The 24,266-nt window shown below is 35.0% G+C and overlaps 1 protein-coding gene across 1 annotated transcript; it reads left to right on the top strand.

Annotated features, from left to right (window-relative positions):
- Window positions 1–6,241: 6,241 nt before the first annotated feature.
- prss16 (serine protease 16) lies at window positions 6,242–22,638 on the top strand. The gene is made up of 9 exons (XM_051863534.1): window positions 6,242–6,512; window positions 7,222–7,403; window positions 7,578–7,810; window positions 14,458–14,593; window positions 17,555–17,669; window positions 20,585–20,786; window positions 21,811–21,901; window positions 22,003–22,202; window positions 22,281–22,638. The coding sequence occupies exons 1-9, from the start codon at window positions 6,276–6,278 to the stop codon at window positions 22,388–22,390; spliced, it is 1,506 nt and encodes a 501-aa protein (XP_051719494.1). The 5' UTR covers window positions 6,242–6,275; the 3' UTR covers window positions 22,391–22,638.
- Window positions 22,639–24,266: the final 1,628 nt, after the last annotated feature.

The following is a 24,266-nucleotide window of genomic DNA, read 5'->3' as shown; positions in this document are numbered from 1 at the left end:
AAATAGTCTATGACTGACATATAATTATTAAAGAATAAAACAGTAAAATAACATGATAGTCACCACAATGGTACTTGGGAACATGTATAACAAGAATCAGGTGAATTTTGCAGTAAACAGTTTGATTTTATTTATTTTTTTATGAATTTTAAAAATATTTCTACCAACACTAAACACCTACCACGCAACCTCATGTAGACGCGCAATACATTTTAAGCATACATGGCGTGACCGCGTTTCTCTGAAGCGCAGATGGCGTGACCGCAGTAGTGGACTGGAGGAGTGAAAAAAGTGCAGGCAAGACGGACAGTTATCCGTTCTCGTAGTGGATCAGACATCTACGAGATCAAAGGCGGATATCGCGGGATTCACACTCACGCGTTTTGTTGCTAATAAACTGGATGTAATTTAAGTTATGTTGCTTTTATATGAAAATAAACATAATGAACAATACACACAAAGTTCTTGTTATTTATTTCCATTCGAACGATGTGTGTATCAATCATTTTTATTTTAATTACAGACATGTTTTTATATATTTTTATAAATATGATAACAATCACATAACCAACAGAGAGATCGCACTGTCAGAGACTTTAGGAATATTCACACATAATTTATACACATAAAATCATGATATTAGAGGTTTTAAAATCAAACATTTTAAAAAGAGATCAATACATCATGGTTGTTTAAACCAATAAGCATTAAGCTGTGTCATCAGCAAGTCGTTTCCATCGTGCTTTTGGTCAGCGCAGTCGGTGGAGAGCAACTGCGCTCGACTGCAGAATCCGATGAGGCCGCCTCGCCGTCGCGAGACTTTTTTGACACACGTCGGCATGACATCAGAGCAAGGCGGCCCACCCTCGGACACATTTCTAACCGGCATGCATCTCGTGGTGATCACCGGTGATTGGTTCTGCGCAGATTTTGCTCATCTCAAATGAGCCTATTGATTACATGCATTAGCTTTGTATAATGCTAGCATTCAGTATAGCATGATACATTTACTGAGCGGTAAAGCTGTTTTTATTCGCTGGATCCCATATGGACCGTCTGAAAATGATGTGACCGTCTGAGCGATATGATGTCCAATCATTTATAATGATCATGAAGTAGGCTATTTAGGAGATCACAGATTTCTACAAGTCAATCTATTGAAGTTGAATCATTTGAATCCACATGCTCCCTATTCCTGTAGGCATGTCTTCATTCACAGTGGCCAGATGTCACTGGCTGTGTTGCAATCCAAATTTTTTGCCCTTCCCTCAGTCTCGTTGACTCGGATGTAGCTTGGGTTGCTGAATATTAGATCCCTTTCTTCAAAAGCACTTATTGTAAATGATATTATCACAGACAATAATCTAGATGTGCTATGTTTGACAGAAACCTGGCTAAAACCAGATGATTACATTACTTTAAATGAGTCCACGCCTCAAGGTTACTATTTTCAACATGAACCTCGACTGCGAGGACTTCAGATGACGCAACATCTGGATCAACATGCACATTCCCAAATTTCTATATATCCTAATTATTGTTAATATGTAATCCATTATTTCCAGGAGCTCAATGCTTCTACCTTCAATTAAACTGTTAACAGTGATTGTAAATTAAATTGCCTAAATTACTACATTGTTAGCTAACTGCATGATTATATGTACATTTCTGAAACCACATACATTGGACAGTCACCTCCGATACCAGATTCTCTAAATTGTAATGTTGACATGCATTCTCTGTAAAGCTGCTTTGAAATGATATGTATTGTGAAAAGCGCTATACAAATAAATGTGAATTGAATTGAATTGAAAGGCAAAGGGGGAGGTTTTGCTGTAATTTATAGTAATATCTTCAGTATTACTCAAAAGTCTTTCAAATATAATTAATTCAAAGTGATGGTGCTTTATGTAACATTATGTAATGTAAGCAACAAATCCCATTTGACATTTGTGCTGGCTACTGTATACAGGCACCAGGGCACCATACAGCCTTTATCAAAGAATTTGCTGATTTGCTGATCAGAGTTAGTACTGGCTGCAAATAAAGTCCTAACTGTTGGTGATTTTAATATCTATGTAGATAATGATAAAGGCGCATTGGGATTGGCATTTACAGACATTCTAAACTCTTTTGGAGTAAGACAACACGTGTCAGTACCCACTCATTGTCGTAGTCATACTTTAGATCTAATATTGTCACATGGAATCGATATTGATGCTGTTGAAATTCTACAGCAGAGTGACGACATCTCAGATCATTATATAGTCTTGTGTATACTACATTTAGCCAAGGCTGCAAAACTGCCACCCTGCCATAAATATGGTAGAACTATCACCTCTATCACTAAAGATTGTTTTATAAATAATCTTCTTGATCAGTTTCATCTCCTTAGCATACCAGATAGCAGAAGAACTCGATGTTACAACAGAAACTACTGACTCTCTCTTTTCCAGCACACTAGACTTAGTTGCACCTTTGCGCTTAAAGAAGATTAAGGAAATTAGCCTAACGCCATGGTACAACGAGCACACTCAGGCCCTCAAGAGAGCAGCCAGAAAAATGGAGTGCAGCTGGAAGAAAACAAAACTAGAAGTTTTTTGCATTTTGTGGAGAGAGAGCATGATTGAGTACAGAAAGGTCTTAAAACTGCTAGATCTGCTTAAAATAAATACAACCCTTAGTATTTATTTGATACAGTGGCTAAATTAACAAGAAATGAAGGTTCAACTTCTAATGTTTCCAAACAACACAGCAGTAATGACTTTATGAACTTCTTTACTTGCAAGACTGATAATATTAGAGAGAAAATTATAACCATGCAACCATCTACTACAGTATCACATCAGACAGTACATTGTAGTGTCCCTGAGGAGAAATTCCATTCATTTGTTGCTATAGGAGAGGAAGAATTGTCTAAACTTGTTAAATCATCAAAATCAACAACATGTATGTTAGACCCTATACCAACTAAGCTACTGAAAGAGATGTTTCCAGAGGTCATAGATCCTCTTCTTAATATCATTAATTCATCTTTGTCACTAGGATATATACCAAAAACTTTTAAGCTGGCTATTAAAAAACCTCTTATTAAAAAACCACAACTTGATCCTAGAGAATTAGTCAATTGCAGGCCGATCTCGAATCTACCTTTTCTGTCAAAAATACTAGAAAAGGCAGTATCATTGCAACTATGTTCCTTCTTAGAAAGAAATGGTATCTGTGAGGATTTCCAGTCAGGATTTAGACCGTACCATAGTACTGAGACGGCTCTCATTAGAGTTACAAATGATTTTCTCTTATCATCAGATTGTGGTTGTATCTCTCTATTAGTGTTACTGGATCTTAGTGCTGCATTTGACACTATTGATCACAATATTCTTTTAAATAGACTCAAAAATTATGTTGGCATTAGTGGAATTGCATTGTCATGGTTCAAATCATACTTATCTGACCGTTATCAGTTTGTAGTAGTAAACGAAGAGATGTCATATCGATCACAAGTTCAGTGTGGAGTACCACAAGGCTCAGTACTAGGACCGTTGCTGTTCACTCTGTACATGCTACCCTTGGGAGATATCATTAGGAAGCATGCCGTTAGCTTTCACTGTTATGCTGATGATACTCAGCTCTATATTTCTTTGACGAAACTTACCAATTCACAAAATTAAGGGAATGCATAGCTGATATAAAAAATTGTATGACTAGTAATTTCCTACTACTAAATACAGAAAAAACAGAGATTCTAATTGGACCAAAAACTTCCACACGTAATAACCTAGAATACTGTCTAACACTTGATGGCTGCTCTGTTAAGTCTTTGTCCTCAGTTAGGAACCTGGGTGTGCTCTTTGATACCAATCTTTCATTTGAAAGCCACATTTCTAGCATCTGTAAAACCACATTCTTCCATCTTAAAAATATATCTAAACTACAACATATGTTCTCAATGACAAATGCAGAACAGTTAGTTCATACGTTCATGACCTCAGGCTAGATTACTGTAATGCTCTACTGGGTGGTTGCCCTGCTCGCTTGATAAACAAACTACAGCTCATACAAAATGCAGCAGCTAGAGTTCTTACTAGAACCAGGAAGTATGACCATATTAGGCCGGTTCTGTCAACACTGCATTGGCTCCCTATTAAACTTCGTATAGATTTTGATAATATCCAGTTGTTAATATCAAAATCAACTGCAGGCGGTAGATCATTTTCCTGTTTAGCACAAATTCTGGAACAGTCTTCCTAACCTTGTTTGGGAAGCAGAAACACTCTGTAAGTTTATCTGTCAGTCTTTATCCTGGCATACATATAACACATTATCAATTTCTATAATTCAAATCAGTTAAAGGATTGTTAGGCTACATAAATTAGGTCAACCAGGAGGAGCACTTCCCATAACACCCCATGTATTTGTTACATTGTAAGAGGAATGGTATCTGCATGTATGTAAGTCTGTCTCATCCTTATCCCCAGGTTACCGTAGTCAGCTGGGTCTGGTCCATATCCAGATCAGATGGTGGACAAGCACCTAGACACAATGCAGCCCTGAATGATTGCGGTGTGTTCTTGAACATTTTGAATGCTACTGATCCACAGTATGATTTCAGACTTATGATGCAGCCTGAATCATAATCACACCATGTTCTTTTGTTGGCCAGAGGAGGACTCAGTGAGTGAGCCTGGTTTCTCCCAAGGTTTTTTTCTCCATTCTGTCACCTGAAGGAGTTTGGGTTCCTTGCCACTGTCGCCTCTGTCTTACTTAGTTGGGGACACTTCAACAATATTATTGATCTGACTGCATTAAAACTACTGGATGTGGACTTAGCTGGATGGTGACATGAACATGATCATGAACTAAATTAACAACTGATGATGAACACTGAACTGACTTGAGCTGAACAATGACACTGTTTTCTTTTAGAGCTGCTGTACAGCCCAAATAAACTATGTTTGCATCACTCAATCATTTTCCTGTTATTACTGTAAAGCTGAGTTGAAACAATCTGTATTGTATAAAGCACTACATAAAGGTGACTTAACATAATATAAAAAATCATGTAAATGTGAGACCTTATTTCTGTTCTTTGTTAAAGAATATAGGAATAGAATATGTGGATCTGTTTGAGGCTGCCTTCACACCTGAATGTGGGTTTCATCAGATTGTCCACCTTCATGACTACTTCTTTTATTAGTATTATTACTTTATTTTTATTTTTTTTATTTATGAGGCGTTTGATGTTCTTTTGTGCATATTTACTCCAGTGGCCACACTTGACCATCATCTTTGCTATAGTTTAAAATAGCAACTAATTACATTTACGCAAATATTTCACACCATCATTAAATACCCATTAAGTTCATGGCCCTTTCCATACATATGGTACAAAACAGAGCCTGAAACCTTTTTTTAAAATGAAGTTTTTCTACAAATATTCAGTCAAAGGAGGTGTTTCACCTTTAGATGAGGTGCTTATATTCTGTTTATTTTATATGAGGTATGTAATATTTTACCAAAAATATCAAGATTTTATTTATATAAGAAAGATATGTCTTTCTTCTGCTTAACACAAAACACAAAAGAACAAGAACATGGCACAGAAGAAGATATTTTGAAGAATATAGGTACAGTTGATGGGACTGACTTCCATAATATGGAAACAAACAAACAAACAATGAAAGTCAAAGGGGCCCTTCAACTGGTTGGTTACTGGTATTCTTCAAAATATCTTCTTTTGTGTTCAGCAGAAGAAAGAAATTCATACAAGTTTGGAACAACATGAGGGTGAATAAATGATGACAGAATTTTCATTTTTGAGTGAACTTTCCCTTTAAGTAAACTAACTTGAAGAATCACCATATTAGAGTATTTACGGTAGTCTGTCAGCCACAGACGTTGCTCTTTCCACAGTATTTATCGTAATTTGTCTTAAAATGGACACAGCATAAATTTTCTTTGCATGATCATACGTCTTTAACACGGAAATAACAGTTTTAATGTTTAAGAAACGTTTTGTGAACACAATCGCATCGCTTTTATTTTGAAAAAATGGATGAGGTGGTGTTTACAACGACGAAGGCTTGAGTCTAAATATTCATAACACAAGCTTTGTTATTGGAAGGCAAGAACGTAACGTCAGCCTTTAAAAATTAATATTCATGCAGAAGGTCTTCGCTATTGGAAGGTTAACGAGGAACTACTTAATATTTATCTCAAACCTTTACTCTTTGGGAAAGAGATGACACATCACATGATTATAAACACATGATCACATGACAGAGAATCAGTTCCACTTCAAAATGGCTTTAGGGTGTAATAGCTTTCAGAAATATCTTCCTATTGTAGTAGTAATTGTTTTGGCGTGTGTTTTCTGCGCTCCGTGTGCCGCTCACTACAGAAGATCCCACAGATATGAAGCTCGGCTGCATGTGAAGTCTGGAGTGGAGGAGCAGTGGTTCATACAGAGACTGGACCACTTCAACGGCGCCGACACTCGAGTCTGGAAACAGGTACTACATCTGTGCATGAGACACTTACAAAATGTACTGTTGCAAATGATGAATGCATGCACCGTTGCATTAAATGTTACTTCAAAGAATGTCATTGTGTTATATGGCATACATGATCCTTCAGAAATCATTCTAATATGCTGATTTTGTGCTCAAGAAACATTCCTGATTATTATTAATGTTGAAAACAGTAGAGCTGCTTTCATATTTTTTTTTTTTTTTCAGGATTCTTTGATGTATTGAAAATTCAAAAGAACAGCATTTATTTGAAATAGAAATCTTTTGTAACATTATAAATGTCTTTACTGTCACTTTTGATCAATTTAATACATCCTTGCTGAATAAAAGTATTATATATTTTTAAATCTTATTTACCCTAAATTTTTGAATGATAGTGTATCACGGTTTCTGCAAAAATACTGCGCAGCACAACTGTTTTCAACATTGATAATAATCAGAAATGTTTCTTGAGCATCAAATCATTATATTAGAAGGATCATGTGACACTGAAGACTGGAGTAATGATGCTGAAAATTCAGCTTTGATCACAGGAATAAATTACATTTTAAAATATATTCACATAGAAAACAGCTATTTTACATTGTAATAATATTTTGCAATTTTTACTGTTTTTACTGTATTTTTGATAGCAGTGATTTTGACAGTCCATATGACACTAAAGGTTCAACTAAACCTTTTCCTCCTGTAGAGATACTTTGTGAATGACAGTTTCTATAAACCTGGAGGTCCAGTATTCCTGATGATCGGGGGTGAAGGTCCGGCCAACCCCGCCTGGATGCAGTACGGAACCTGGCTGCTTTACGCACAGAAGCTGGGCGCCTTGTGTTTATTACTGGAGCACCGCTTCTATGGGAAGAGTCACCCGACTGAGTGAGTGAAAGAACACAGGGAAACTCTGGGTTATGAACACTAGATGGCAGTACAAGTCAGTAACCACACAGCCTTTCTTTTCACATAGAGAAAATTGAGAAGAGCCAGTCATCCTTCCATCTTTAAATATCACCTCAGTTACTGATTATTGATTGTTGTGTTTTGTGTTGTCAGGGACCTGAGCACTGCGAATCTGCGTTTCCTCAGCAGTCGTCAGGCACTGGCCGATCTCGCTCACTTCCGCACGGTTATGGCAGCAACACAAGGCCTGACCAACAGCAAGTGGGTTGCATTTGGGGGCTCCTACCCAGGATCCCTTGCTGCCTGGTTCCGTCTGAAGTACCCACACCTGGTCTATGCCTCTGTAGCGACCAGCGCACCCGTACACGCCACTGTCAACTTCCCAGGTAAGCATTGTGAGGATAAAGCAGTGAATTACAGTGATTTAACATGGTTGAAGTCAACAAGACGTCATAATTGTTTTGATTCACTTTCTTAATACATGCATGTTTCAGGTGGTGCAAAGAAAAAAGTTTGTTTTATATCTTGCTCCGCTTCAGAAACTATTTGCCTTCTGGTTTTCCATCGATCTGTCTTATAGAGATGCTTTTCACACTTCAGTCAATTCTTGATGGACAAAATTGAGAAAACAATGTCTAATTTCCCACTCTAGAATGTTTCTTGCTCAATGTCCTGTTTTTACACAGAAATACATCAAATTCTGCAATTAAAATGAGTCAATTTTATTTGTCATTTTCTCAATAATATTCTGAAATATTATTACAGTTTAAAATAACTGTTGTCTATGTGAATATATGTTAAAATGTAATTTATTCCTGTGATCAAAGCTGAATTTTCAGCATCATTACTCCAGTCTTCAGTGTCACATGATCCTTCAGAAATCATTCTAATATGCTGATTTGCTGCTCAAGAAACATTTCTGATTATTATCAATTTTAAAAACAGTTGTGCTGCTTCAAATTTTTGTGGAAACTTACATTTTATTTTTGAGGATTCTGTGATAAATAGAAAGTTTAAGAGAACAGCATTTATTTGAAACAGAAAACTTTTATAACAATATAAATGTCTTTATTGTCACTTTAGATCAATTTAATGCATGTATTAATTTCTTTCAAAAAGATCAATATTATATGGAAGCTTGTTTCCGCCACTAAATAAAAAATAAAAAAGGTAATTGCAACTTTATAACTCACAATTCTGACTTTATATCTCACAATTCTCACTTTATAACTCACAATTCTCACTTTATAACTCACAATTCTCACTTTATATCTCACAATTCTCACTTTATATCTCACAATTCTCACTTTATATCTCACAATTCTCACTTTATAACTCACAATTCTCACTTTATAACTCACAATTCTCACTTTATATCTCACAATTCTCACTTTATATCTTGCAATTCTGACTTTATAACTCACAATTCTCACTTTATATCTCACAATTCTCACTTTATATCTCACAATTCTCACTTTATATCTCACAATTCTCACTTTTATAACTCACAATTCTCACTTTATAACTCACAATTCTCACTTATAACTCACAAATCTCCTAATCTCACAATTCTCACTTTATAACTCACAATTCTCACTTATAACTCACAATTCTCACTTTATAACTCACAATTGCGACTATATCTCGCAATTCTCACTTTATATCTCGCAATTCTGACTTTATAACTCACAATTCTCACTTTATATCTCACAATTCTTACTTTATATCTCACAATTCTCACTTTATATCTCACAATTCTCACTTTATAACTCACAATTCTCACTTTATAACTCACAATTCTCACTTTATAACTCACAATTGCGACTATATCTCGCAATTCTCACTTTATATCTCGCAATTCTGACTTTATAACTCACAATTCTCACTTTATATCTCACAATTCTTACTTTATATCTCACAATTCTCACTTTATATCTCACAATTCTCACTTTATATCTCACAATTCTCACTTTATAACTCACAATTCTCACTTTATAACTCACAATTCTCACTTTATAACTCACAATTGCGACTATATCTCGCAATTCTGACTTTATAACTCACAATTCTCACTTTATATCTCGCAATTCTCACTTTATATCTCGCAATTCTCACTTTATATCTCGCAATTCTGATTTTATATCTCGCAATTCTGACTTTATAACTCACAATTGCGACTATATCTCGCAATTCTGACTTTATATCTCGCAATTCTGACTTTATAACTCACAATTCTCACTTTATATCTCGCAATTCTGACTTTATAACTCACAATTGCGACTATATCTCGCAATTCTGACTTTATATCTCGCAATTCTGACTTTATATCTCGCAATTCTGACTTTATAACTCACAATTGCGACTATATCTCGCAATTCTGACTTTATATCTCGCAATTCTGACTTTATATCTCGCAATTCTGATTTTATATCTCACAATTCTGACTTTATAACTCACAATTCTCACTTTATAACTCACAATTGCGACTATATCTCGCAATTCTGACTTTATAACTCACAATTCTCACTTTATATCTCGCAATTCTCACTTTATATCTCGCAATTCTCACTTTATATCTCGCAATTCTGATTTTATATCTCGCAATTCTGACTTTATAACTCACAATTGCGACTATATCTCGCAATTCTGACTTTATATCTCGCAATTCTGACTTTATAACTCACAATTCTCACTTTATATCTCGCAATTCTGACTTTATAACTCACAATTGCGACTATATCTCGCAATTCTGACTTTATATCTCGCAATTCTGACTTTATATCTCGCAATTCTGACTTTATAACTCACAATTCTCACTTTATATCTCGCAATTCTGACTTTATAACTCACAATTGCGACTATATCTCGCAATTCTGACTTTATATCTCGCAATTCTGACTTTATATCTCGCAATTCTGATTTTATATCTCACAATTCTGACTTTATAACTCACAATTCTCACTTTATAACTCACAATTGCGACTATATCTCGCAATTCTGACTTTATAACTCACAATTCTCACTTTATAACTCACAATTCTCACTTTATATCTCGCAATTCTCACTTTATATCTCGCAATTCTCACTTTATATCTCGCAATTCTGATTTTATATCTCGCAATTCTGACTTTATAACTCACAATTGCGACTATATCTCGCAATTCTGACTTTATATCTCGCAATTCTGACTTTATAACTCACAATTCTCACTTTATATCTCGCAATTCTGACTTTATAACTCACAATTGCGACTATATCTCGCAATTCTGACTTTATATCTCGCAATTCTGACTTTATATCTCGCAATTCTGACTTTATAACTCACAATTGCGACTATATCTCGCAATTCTGACTTTATATCTCGCAATTCTGACTTTATATCTCGCAATTCTGATTTTATATCTCACAATTCTGACTTTATAACTCACAATTCTCACTTTATAACTCACAATTGCGACTATATCTCGCAATTCTGACTTTATAACTCACAATTCTCACTTTATATCTCGCAATTCTCACTTTATATCTCGCAATTCTCACTTTATATCTCGCAATTCTGATTTTATATCTCGCAATTCTGACTTTATAACTCACAATTGCGACTATATCTCGCAATTCTGACTTTATATCTCGCAATTCTGACTTTATAACTCACAATTCTCACTTTATATCTCGCAATTCTGACTTTATAACTCACAATTGCGACTATATCTCGCAATTCTGACTTTATATCTCGCAATTCTGACTTTATATCTCGCAATTCTGACTTTATAACTCACAATTCTCACTTTATATCTCGCAATTCTGACTTTATAACTCACAATTGCGACTATATCTCGCAATTCTGACTTTATATCTCGCAATTCTGACTTTATATCTCGCAATTCTGATTTTATATCTCACAATTCTGACTTTATAACTCACAATTCTCACTTTATAACTCACAATTGCGACTATATCTCGCAATTCTGACTTTATAACTCACAATTCTCACTTTATAACTCACAATTCTCACTTTATATCTCGCAATTCTCACTTTATATCTCGCAATTCTCACTTTATATCTCGCAATTCTGATTTTATATCTCGCAATTCTGACTTTATAACTCACAATTGCGACTATATCTCGCAATTCTGACTTTATATCTCGCAATTCTGACTTTATAACTCACAATTCTCACTTTATATCTCGCAATTCTGACTTTATAACTCACAATTGCGACTATATCTCGCAATTCTGACTTTATATCTCGCAATTCTGACTTTATATCTCGCAATTCTGACTTTATAACTCACAATTCTCACTTTATATCTCGCAATTCTGACTTTATAACTCACAATTGCGACTATATCTCGCAATTCTGACTTTATATCTCGCAATTCTGACTTTATATCTCGCAATTCTGATTTTATATCTCACAATTCTGACTTTATAACTCACAATTCTCACTTTTATATCTCACAATTGCGACTATATCTCGCAATTCTGACTTTATATCTCGCAATTCTGATTTTATATCTCAATTCTGACTTTATATCTCGCAATTCTGACTTTATAACTCACAATTGCGACTATATCTCGCAATTCTGATTTTATAACATGCAATTGCGAGTTTATTTGAGGAAAAAAAAGTCAGAATTGCGAGACAAAAAGTACATTACCTTTCTTACTTTTTTATTCAGTGGCGGAAATAAGCTTCCACAATTTTATGAATTTAGTTTAGTTTGTAAATTTTTTTCCCTTGTCTCTATCATTTCTTTTTTCTTGTTTTCATCTGCTTTTCTTGTCTTGTTAGCTTTTTTCCCTCCTTTCCCCATCCCCCCCGCCTCTTTCCTCCATCCCTCCCGCCTCTTTCCTCCATCCCTGCGAACAGCTGTATGTCAACACGACATCGGAAAAACTTTGAGCAGAGACCTTTCCCTGACCTACAGCTACACACACACACACATTAATCACCAGTCGTCATGACTGCGGTCTGAAAGGGCGTTTATTATGTCTGTTGGGTCACATTTAAAACAACGCCTCCGTACAGACATTAAAATTAAAAATAAATCAAGGGTTAATTATGGCGATGAGCAACTGTCTCTCCAGTGCGTAGAGACAAGATACATGTGTTTAGCCTGTAAGAAGAATCCCAAACCTCTCCGTCTATGTGGTTAGATGACGGTGGATGACTCCATGTCTGTCTGTACAGACGTCAAGCTCCATGATTGTGGTCTGTCCTGCAGTGATGTTTCGGCTCAAGTGTAGCATCGCTCCTCTGGATAGTGATGTCGCACTGACCACTTTCACAGAGCTGTTCATTGTAAGCAGCTCTTAGATCATTCCAGCGCTAGAACAATAGCCTCTCATATTGTGTCCTCTCGTCTCATCTCATCTCTCGTTTAGTTGGAGAGCGTGTGCTTTTTGTCCAGTCTGTTGCCTCAAACAATGCAGGATCTTCTCAGTTTGCACTGGTTGTTACATGCATGATTGTGTTGACAGCTGTTTCATCTGGACTGCTCTCATTTATCACTCTGAAAAAAGGAGAGAAGGGGCAGATAATGGGATTGAGATCTTGTGCATATTTCAAACTAAATTATGAATATCTTTCGAACATTCAGTGGCAGGCATTTGGTTTGCAACATTACTCTTACTTTTAGACTAAAGGCCCGTTTACACCAAGTACAACAACTATAATGATAACGATAAAGAAATAGTTCAAAAAATAGTTCTTAATATAAAAGAATAGCAGAGTTCACACCACAACTATAACGATAACAGCTCAGAGGAACAATATCTTTTTTTTTTAAATGTTTGCTCATCTCCAATATGTCTCTAAGGCCCTGTTTCCACCTGTTATTAAGATGCGTTTCGTTCGATCACAAGTAGACGAGGGAGACACATTCCCGTTTACACCTGGTGTTTTAATCTGTCTCTTTTGTCCACTTCTGTCCTGATTTCTTCGAGGGGAGGGTCTATGGTGGGTAAATGTATGGGTTTTTTCAGATCTTTTAATCTAATTGACAAAATAAGCTCACACAATTTACATATGAACGCGACCAGAGATGATGGAAAAACACATGGATAGCATCAGCTTTAGTTTCTGCTCTGACAGCTGCAAGACCACGCTGATTACTGTGAGTGTGTGTTAGAAATCAGGAATGGTGAGAGAACATTGTGCTTGGTATGTTTTTTTTATCTTCAAACCAAACTTGGGTCTTCTGTCGACAAAGTTTAAATCCGTCTGGCTAGCGTGCTTCCCTTAATGTTTACGCATTAGGTCAGTAGGTGGTCTTGTGTGGCTGTTCGAACACATTCGACCACATGAGCGTCTACACTACGAAAGCAATCTGGTCAAATGCATTTTCGACTACCTCTGGAAGTGGTCGAAAGTGGACAAGCTCAAAACATTTTAAACCCAGTTTACACCAGTATTTAGCGTCATCGCGCACCTGCTCGGGCAGACATCACACGTCATCAGCGCGTTCTGTAAGGCTATGCAGAGTTAGACAGACGTCAGTCACAGAGCACCACAAACAAACAGCAGCTGCCTTTTACAGTTCCTCCTGAACCAAAACAATGAGCTTATGCTGCGTTCATGCCATGTCATAACCGTAATCACAAAATGGCAACATGTGACGTTCTACCCGGAGCAGTTCACTTCCTCAGACTCGGAATGATTATATGTCAACACTATCAAAATGAATCTGCAGCAGTCAGGTGGTACAAGTCTGCGCTCTTTTAGTTGTTTACGTTCAGTATTATTGTAATGTTATAAGCTTTGAGACAAAGTAATTTAACACCGTCTCTCGTGAAGCTTTACATTCTCTGCTCTGGCTGTTCGCGTTCATGTGTTTTGAAGGAGGCATGGCTTTGGTGACGCTCTGAAGGGAGGGTGGGATCTCTCCAAAATTGCCTACCCTACCTTTAACACTAAACTTCAGCCTAAAATGTGTGCCGTTTTTTTGGCAATGGACATGAAAGATTCCTCAAATCAGGTAGAATTTTGTTGTGTAATGCATGTTGTGTCGTGTTCTTCTGTGGTTGCAGAATATTTAGAGGTGGTGTGGCGATCGCTGGCGGCAGAGAACCCAGAGTGCCCCCTATTGGTGAAGAAAGCATCGGATACATTGGTAGATCGACTCAATGACCCGAAAACTTATGACAACATCACAAAGGACTTCGGGTAACTCACGCACATGCACGAATTTATGTGTTTATTCATCAGGGATGCAATAAATTGATCAAAAGTGACATTAAAGACATTTATAATGTTACAAAAGATTTCTATTTCAAATAAATGCTGTTATTTTGAACTTTCTATTCATCAAAGAAGTCTGGATAAAGTGTATCACGGTTTCCACAAAAATATGAAGCAGCACAACTGTTTTCAACATTGATAATAATCAGAAATGTTTCTTGAGCAGCAAAACATCATATTAGAATGATTTCTGAAGGATCATGTGACACTGAAGACTGGAGTAATGATGCTGAAAATTCAACTTTGATCACAGAAATAAATTACATTTTACAATAAATTCAAATAGAAAACAATTATTTTAATTTATAATAATATTTCACTGTTTTTACTGTATTTTTGGTTTAAATAAATGCAGCCTTGGTGAGCAGAAGAGACTTCTTTCAAAAACATGAAAAAATATTTCTGACCACACCTGCAGTGTAAAGTGCGAGAAGTGTATTTTGAGTTGCTTTTTAATTAAGATTTAATTAAACAGATGACAGAAAATGGCATTCATAATGCATTTATCTTAGTAAAGTGACAATACTAAGTGAAACAGAATATTTAGCTGTAAATAATTCTTGATTTTTATTCATCAGGATCTGATGGACAGTTGGCTATGATATTGTTGGTTAATATTAATCCTTGCCAACATGTCTATAATTACGTCAGAAGGAGATAAGCATTTTTGAGGTGGAGCAAGTTACATTATTCACAAAGTTACATTACATTTTTGTTGATTAGGACAATAAATAGGGTACATATTTTAATTAATTTCATCTTGACCTAAAAATCCCTTTTGTAAGGATGCATCTATTTAAACTACTTGAATTAGGGATTATATAGGTTTGTAATGGCATAGGAACATGAGACTATGTATAACACATGTGTGTGTGTTTTGGAAGGACTGAAAAGGCCTTTCTGTTGCAGTTGCAGCCGCTGGACTGTGACTATCCTGGTTTCAGTGTCCTTCTTAGTTCCGTTCGACTTGTGATGTGTGTGTGTGTAAGACAGGGAGAGAGAGAGAGAGAGAGAGAGAGAGTCCAACAGGATTCTGAGATCCTGGAATGCCATCTGCGCTCCGTAGCTCAGATATGGTCCAGGGTCAGTCGTCTCAGCACGACCCACAGAAAAAAACATCCTTCATCTTTCTCTTCCTTCCTGCCTACAGACTTTCTGTTGTCATGTGTCTGGCTTTGTAATGGAATACTAGTGTACTGGACAGTATGCAGTACACTTGAAGTATGCAATGGTAAATATAAGAAAGAGGTCAGAAATTTTTATAGTGAAAAAAATATAATATTGATTAGTTTTATAGTGAAAAAAAAATCTAATTCTCATCTTTTTCCACTTTTTTTGTGGGAAAATAGTGATAAATAGAAAGGTCAAAAGAGAATTTTGTTGAAATATATCAGTTTTGAAATATCACTGTCACTTTTGATTAGTTTTATGCATCCTTTCTGAATAAAAGGATTAGTTCACTTCAGAATTAAAATTTCCTGATAATTTATTCATCCCCATGTCATCCAAGATGTCTTTCTTTCTTCAGTCAGTTGAAAAGAAATTAAAGTTTTTGAAGAAAACATTCCAGGATTTTTCTCCATATAGTGGACTTCACTGGGGTTCAACGGGTTGAAGGTCCAAATCACAGTTTCAGTGCAGCTTCAAAGAGCTCTACACGATCCCAGATGAGGAATAAGGGTCTTATCTAGTGAAATGATCGGTTATTTTCTGAAAAAAAATAAAATTTATATACTTTTTAACCACAAATGCTTGTCATGCAGTAGCTCTGCAATGATCATTATGTAATCACGTTGGAAAGGTCACACATGATGTAGGCAGAAGTACCGTGGTAGGGCGAAAAATTTCATCTCATTTTCTGCTCCAATTTCAAAATCGTTGTTTTACCTCTTTTGTAAAGGCCGTTTGACTTGTTCGCTTTGTAAATGCTGGATCGGTACTTCCGCCTACGTCACATGTGACCTTTCCAACGTGATTACGTAATGCGTGACGCATTGCAGAGCAGTGCAAGATGAACATTTGTGGTTAAAAAGTATGTACATTTTTATTTTTTTTAGAAAATGACGATCGTTTGTCTAGATAAGACCCTTATTCCTCGTCTGGGATCATGTAGAGCTCTTTGAAGCTGCACTGAAACTGACATTTAGACCTTCAACCCACTGATAACTGTTGAAGTCCACTATATGGAGAAAAATCCTGGAATGTTTTCCTCAAAAACCTTAATATCTTTTCGGCTGAAGAAAGAAAGACATGAACATCTTGGATGACATGGGGGTGAGTAAATTATCAAATTTTAATTCAGAAGTGAACTAATCCTTTAAGATCTTTAAAAAAAGAATTACTGACCCCTAACTTTTGAACAATAGTGTATTTAAAAATAAATATATTGGTATTAAGTAAAATAAATTATAACTTGTAAAGTATTTGAATATCATGGTAGAATTTGGTGGACTGCATTTAAATAAAAGCAAAAATCATTGTATTGCAGTTCATCTGGATATATTATGATAATGAGGATTTTGGAGAAAAATGTCTTTGTCACAAAAATAATATCACAATGCAAAACCTCTTAATGGTCCAAAAATAAGCTTCACTTTCTTTATATTCGGGGTGAAATGTGTCCTAGACTTGCTTTCGTGTGATTCACCCACACAATGATCTAACACTTTTCCCACATATACAAACTGTTCCCTGTTCCGCTCGGCCTTGCAGGATGCCAGATTTGATGATGTCATTGAGAGTGTGGGCGGAGTTTTGTGGTTGAGTGTTTTAAGTGGAGAAGAGAGAGTGTTTCTCCCTAAATTATTTAGTTTGTAAATGACAGATTTGTGTTTGAATAGTCAGCATGCTGTACATCAGCCATGAAATAATTTCTCTGTCTCTCAGGTTGTGCTCGAAGCTCCAGATCCAGTCCAAGATGGATTCTGCGTATCTTTTGGAGTCTTTGGCTGGGAATTTCATGGATGTAGTGCAATACAATGAGGACAACCGGGCCTTTGAGGTGTGTGAGTGGGACCATATTGTCGACCACACCACATTTTGACCACAAACGCGAAAATGACTATCAAAATAAAACAGTTACAGTTCATGAAGACTCTACTAAAGGCATTACTCGGGTCAAAGAGTCAGAAAAGCTCAAGTCAAAAACATGATTAGTGATTTGTGTGTATGAGACAGATAAGAGGCTGGATATTGTCAGGACCTCTTGAGTCAGATTACCAATAAACCGCTGAGCTTCAGAACAGCAGGAGCTTTTAGATCTGCAGGATTGAGTTACAGAGAGGGAGAGGAACTGAATGAATGAGAGAGAGAAACGGGAAAAACAACAGCCAAATTTTAAATGGGAAACGTTTGGATTGTTCACGTAGTTTAATTATTAGTTGTCACTTGTGAAGTATAAAATTAGCTACATTTAGGTTAATGTAAAAATACTGCATCCCTGTTTGCAGTGCATACTTCTGCGCCGGATGATAGGGAAGTGTGTAGTAAAAAAAAGTAGGCCTTTATTAGCACATACTACAAAATAGTTTTTATTAATTATTTGTTGTATAAAATATAAAAATTCTTTAAAAAAATTTACAATTAAAAATTGTCACATCTTTATTAAAGCCAATTTCCTCCACATAAGAAAAAAAAAGCTCTTGTAAATAATAATTATGACAAAAAAAAAAAAGATTTAAGTCTAAATTATGACTTCAAAAGTTGAAATTGACAAACTAAGTCGAAATATTGACTTAAAAAGTCATAATTATGAGATTGTCGAAATTGTCAAAAAGTCAATTGTTACGACTATAGTAATTTCAACTGTCATTATTTTGACTTTTTACATTATAAATTTGACTCATCTCAATTTTGATTTAGACTTTTTTTCGACTTGTCTCTCTTGTCTCAACTTTTTAATTTTATAATTTCAATTTATGCTATAACTTTGAGTTAGTATGTCATAAGTTTGACTTTGATCATAAGTTTGACTTTTAAATCTCATAATTTTGACTTAGTATTTCAGAAATTCGAGTTTAATTCATAGTTTCAACTTGGTATGTATTTTCTTTTTTTTTTTTAATCATAATTTTGACTTTTTAATCTCATAATTTCGATCTAGTATGTCATAATTTCGGATTTATAAAATGTAAATCATAATTTTAACTTTTAAATCATAATTTTACTTGTAAATCTCAATTTTGACTGTCATAATTTTGACTTTTCAAATCATAATTTCGACTTCTGCTGTAACTTCGATTTAGTATGCCATTATGTTGACTTTAAATCATGATTTTGACTTAGTATTTCATAATTTCGAGTTTAAGTCATAGTTTCGACTTGGTATATAATAATTTCGATATATATATATATATATAATATATATATTTTTAATCATCATTTTGACTTTTTAATCTCATAATTTCGATTTAGTATGTCATAATTTTGGATTTATAAACCATAAATCATAATTTTGACTTTTAAATCATCATTTTAACTTTTAAATCTCAATTTTGACTGTCATAATTTTGACTTTTTTTTTTTTAAGTCATAATTTAGTATGTCATATTTTAAACATTTCATAGTTTCGACTATAACTATAACTTAGTTGTATAACTTAGTCGCTATAACTTTGACTTAGTTGGTCATAATCTTGACTTTTTAAAATCACAATTTTGCCTTAGTATTTCATAATTTTGAGTTTAAATGTCATAATTCCTACTTTAATCATAATTTTGACTTGGTATGTCATAATTTTGAACTTAAGTCATAGTTTCAACTTAGCATGTCATCATTTCAACTATATGTCATCATTTCAACTTTTCATCTTATTATTATGATTTTGTTTTCTTATGTGGTGGAAATTCCATTGGTGTAGACATGGTGTTTCTGCACTGGCAGATTGTTTCATTTGTTTATACTTACAATCTGCCAGTGCAGTAAGACAAAATACAATTATATTCAGTCAATGAAAAGGAACCTTAGTATCTTATGCTGTGTTGCTTCTCAAGTAAATTTGAGAATCATTTTCATAAAGTTTAAAGTAAATAATAAGTTTTTTTTCTTACTGCACAGGCATTTTTCTTTTGCTTTGTTTTGTTTATAATTAAAATCTGCAAAAGTACAGTAAGACAAAAGTAAGTCTGTGCAGTAAGTGTAGCAAGACTGTGGTTCAGGACGCACTTATAACTAATGTTACTCTTACATACTGTATTATATAGATAGAATGTGAATTTGGATACAAAATCCAGTCCTGGATTAACACTCTTTACCTGAAAACGTAAAAATCCATGACTTATTTTACGTTTGAGTGAATGCAAACTCCGGATTAATCCAGATGTGGTTTGTGAACACAAGCCAAGGAGCTCACCCACACACACACCCACACACACACAGACACACACAAATTCCCTGGCGTGATCCAAGCAGTGATTTAAGTGTTTAAGTGGAATTTGGATTAAGAGGTGTGTCTCTGTAATCAGACTCCAATCTCTGAATGTTCTTGGAATTTCGGTTCTGGTTCTGATAGATTACAGCTCACATCCTGATTACGAGTGGCTCCGAGACTTTTGTCCTGAAATGCCTTTTTTTAATGTGTAATGGGGTTTCTTTGGCTACAATGTTTGACAAAACTTGTTTCTACAAGTGAGCAAAATCAGACAAAAACCTTTACTTTGTTGACACCTTGTGGGATAAAAATGATTTAAATAATGATGTAAATAATTTTTAATTCCAAAAATGTAACACATGGTCTTTTTTTGATTAAATTGCTACAATAAGAAAACAAACATTCACGGCAAAACAAAACATCAACACACAAAATCATTCCATAGTAACATTGAACTTTATATTAAATATAGAATAGAGTACAATAGAGTAGGAAAGTGTATCGTATGTCTTCGTTTAGATATTTAAACAAACGTGTGTGTTTTTCAGGGCGCTGTGGGCACGAACATCACCATAAAGGTGTTGTGCAGTGTGATGCTAGACTCTTCTTTAGGCGAGCCGTACGATCGATACGCCGCTGTGGCTCGTCTGATGCAGAAAACCTTTTCTCAGCCATGCATAAACACCCAGTATAAAAGCTACATCCAGGACATGAGCAACACCAGCTGGAGCGGCCCTGAGGCCGGAGGAGGTGCGTCTGTGTTCTTGTTTATGTGCAGTATGACAGCGCTTATGTCACACAGTGTGTTTTTATTTGTATGTGATGTTCCTCACTTGTTTTCCAGCTTAGGAAGTACGGTCTGGGCCTCTCATTTGTCCTTTCCTATGTTTTTATGGGTTTAACAGGTGTATTTTAACAGGTGAATCTCGTGAAAAGATGCTCAAGAAATTATATTTAGCATGAAAATGTAGCCTAATAAATTTATTCATATACTTTATTTTGTTTATTTGATACTACTGCAATGCAAAGAATGGTTTTCATGTTTTATAAGTCCATTTGGCACTTTTTAATAAGTCTAAAAATCTTTTTTTTAACAACAAAAAATCCGTTTTGTAAGTAATAGGTTTATGAAAGTGTTAATGATTTCCCAAAAATTATATTTAGCATGAAAAAAATAAAGCTTAATGAATTTATTAATATATTTTGTTTATGTGGTACTATTGCAATGCAAAGAATGGTTTTCATATTTTATAATTTGGCACTGTTATTTAAGCATAATGAATTTTAGTTTTATTTTATTTATTTTGTATTTATTTAATTAAGTTATTGTTTTGTTACATATATATATATTTAGATATTTTGTTTTATTGTTTATTTATTTATTTTTGTATTTAATTTTTATTTTTTGGGATGAACATCTTGCGATTCATCAGAAATGTTGTATTGTTTATGAAAGTATGAATGATGTCCAAAAAATAATATTTAGCATAAAGAAAATAAAGCCTAATGAAGTTTTATTTTATTTATTTGTTTAATGTAGTTCTTGTTTTATTTTAAATTTTAATTCAATTCAGATATTTTGTGTTAATTTATTATTTGATTTTACTTTATTTATTTAATTTTATTTATTTTATTTATTTATTTTTTTTTTTAGATATTTTGTGTTATTTATTTATTGTTTATTTATTTATTCTGATGAAATATCACCCAGGCATCTTGCGATTGATCAGAAATGTTTTATTATATCTAAGCTGAATTGAATTTGTGTGTTTAGGGCGGCAGTGGGTTTATCAGACCTGCACTGAATTTGGATTTTATCAGAGCACCGATTCACCGAACCAGCCCTTCAATGGATTTCCCTTACCGTGAGTGTTTTGAGTCATTTTGTGTGTTGCTGTCGTCTTGACATTTGTTTGCAGTTTAGATTTAAGGGTTTAAACATATCAAACGTTCTTCTATTTTGAAGGTATCACCTGCAGCAGTGTGCCGACATATATAATCTGAGCACCTCATTGGACGATGCTATTCAGCAGACCAATGAAGAATACGGAGGATATGACATCAGAACCACTCGCATCGTCTTCCCCAACGGTTCGATTGACCCCTGGCATGCTCTCGGAGTGACCCAGGACATCACAAGTGACCTTCCGGCTGTCTTCATCAAAGGTCTGTCCCGTCTCCTTTATTTTCCTTCAACCCTTTCTCCGCTCAGTCTCACCAGTTCTCTCTCTCTCTCTCTCTCAGGAACGGCTCATTGTGCAAACATGTACCCCGCCCGAGCGGAAGACCTTCCTCAGCTGGGTCTGGCACGGGACCACATCTTCATCCTGCTCCAAAAATGGCTGGCCAAGTGATTGACAGCAACAACAGCCAATCAGATGTTCAGTTGAGTGTAATGGCCAATCAGGTGGTTCTGCTGTTTAATGGTACTAAGGAATTTCTTGCTTTAGAAATGCACTGTTTTTATAACAATCTTGAATTCGAAAACAGTTTTGTATGTGATAATGTTTATGAAAGTATGAATGAATGTCATTTTTTTCTTGATGTAAATATATTTTGCAGAAGAATTTTCTCAATAAAGGAAATTTTATGATGTCAGAAACATGACGTTGTGATTGATTTCTTGTTGAGTTGCAGATTGTTCAGGTGTGTTTTTGCTAGAAGATCATTTTCTTGAGATGTCTGTGACAACCATCATGACAAAGAACCCAAAGTGCACATGGAAAGAAATTGTTCTCCTTCCTTTGTAAGAGAAATCGGCACTAAATACTATGGAAGCGAATTTATCTCATAATTCTGACTTTTTTCCTCACAATTCTGAGTTTATATCTCACAATTCGAAGAAAAAAGTCAGAATTACAAGATATAAACTCAGAATTGCGAGGGGAAACAGGTCTGAATTGTGAGGTAAAAAGTCACAATTATCAATTTTATTTTTATTCCAAAGCAGAAACAAGTTTCCATATAATATGGCCAGCGTGAATTGAACATAGTCAGACAAGACCCACAGAACCTCAAACACACTGATATTGCAACAGAGAGAGTAAACTGCAAGACCAGGATGTGGTTTTAAAAGAGATCAGCACTGTTTTATAGAAAAGCACCTATCCTGATCCTTAGCTAAACATACAGTAAAGGTACTATGATATATATTCATATTCCGTGGTACTCCAATGCATTGTTTACAGTATTACTATAATAACATGTCCAAAAACCATGGTAAAATAAACCACACTCGGTTACCATGGTATTTAGATTGCACCCAAGAACACTACCATGCAGTGGTGTAGTCTAGTTTTTGTAGTGAGTATAATGTGCTTTTTCATCTCAGCTAATGCTGTAAAATATACATGGGAATCAGTTGGTACTACATTAATAATGAAGGTTAAAATGAACTGATTTGTATACAAACTTAAATTAGACTTAAGGAAAATTTTATAATAAAGTTATAATAGGCCTGCTAAACAACTCCAATACTCAAATATAAACATTTAAATGGTGGCTATCAACTTGACAGATTTATTCAAACATGCATTATATAGGCTATTGAAGAACATTAAAAATTATAATTAATATGTAATATGGTGCATATATTTAGCTAAATGCTCCTTTCTAGAGTTCATTTTTCTAGCTGACTAACGAGTTATGGTCACTGATTGAATGTGTTTGTTCTGAGGTAATTGTAAACGTGACATTGTTTACAAGCTATAACGTCTTTCCGCGGTTGAAAGTTGAAACACTGATCGAGCGATTACATGAGACATGATACGGATTTCGGTAAGTTGTAGTAAAATGGGCAGAATGTGAAATATGAGACTTTGTTCCATGTCAAAAGCAACAAAGCACAATTGCGATTTATTGGATGGTTACGTATCCTCACACTTTTTAAAGTGGGTATACGTCGTATACCTGCGTATCAAGTAGACTACGCCACTGGTATATGCTAATGAGCGCGTGTAAAATATTGTACTACCATATTGTACCTTTCTGTCACGTCCGTTTGAGAAACCAACACTTAAGTGTCATATGCTGATGTGTTGTTATTTTGTGAAAGCATATCATTATACGCCTCACTAATTATCCTTTTCATCCATGTTGGTGTCATTTCCTGTTTACATTGAGGAGAGTTTAATCCAAATTGCGCTGAAGGTTTTTTGAACTACCACAGAGAAGGCTTGACTCATGAATATTAATTACGTAACTGGACGTTCGGAAGGCCGTTCGTAGTGC

The sequence above is a fragment of the Ctenopharyngodon idella genome, chromosome 15 (assembly GCF_019924925.1).
Source record: "Ctenopharyngodon idella isolate HZGC_01 chromosome 15, HZGC01, whole genome shotgun sequence".
Lineage (NCBI taxonomy): Eukaryota > Metazoa > Chordata > Actinopteri > Cypriniformes > Xenocyprididae > Ctenopharyngodon > Ctenopharyngodon idella.
The sequence above is the reverse complement of the archived record's forward strand: the minus strand, read 5'-3'. Positions and strand labels throughout refer to the sequence as shown.

Excerpts from the sequence above, each read along its gene's own strand:
- prss16 (XM_051863534.1), top strand. The coding sequence starts at position 6,276 with ATGACAGAGAATCAGTTCCACTTCAAAATGGCTTTAGGGTGTAATAGC. Across the intron at positions 6,513-7,221 it reads ACACTCGAGTCTGGAAACAG|AGATACTTTGTGAATGACAG; the intron begins GTACTACATCTG and ends TTCCTCCTGTAG. Across the intron at positions 20,787-21,810 it reads CGGCCCTGAGGCCGGAGGAG|GGCGGCAGTGGGTTTATCAG; the intron begins GTGCGTCTGTGT and ends TTGTGTGTTTAG.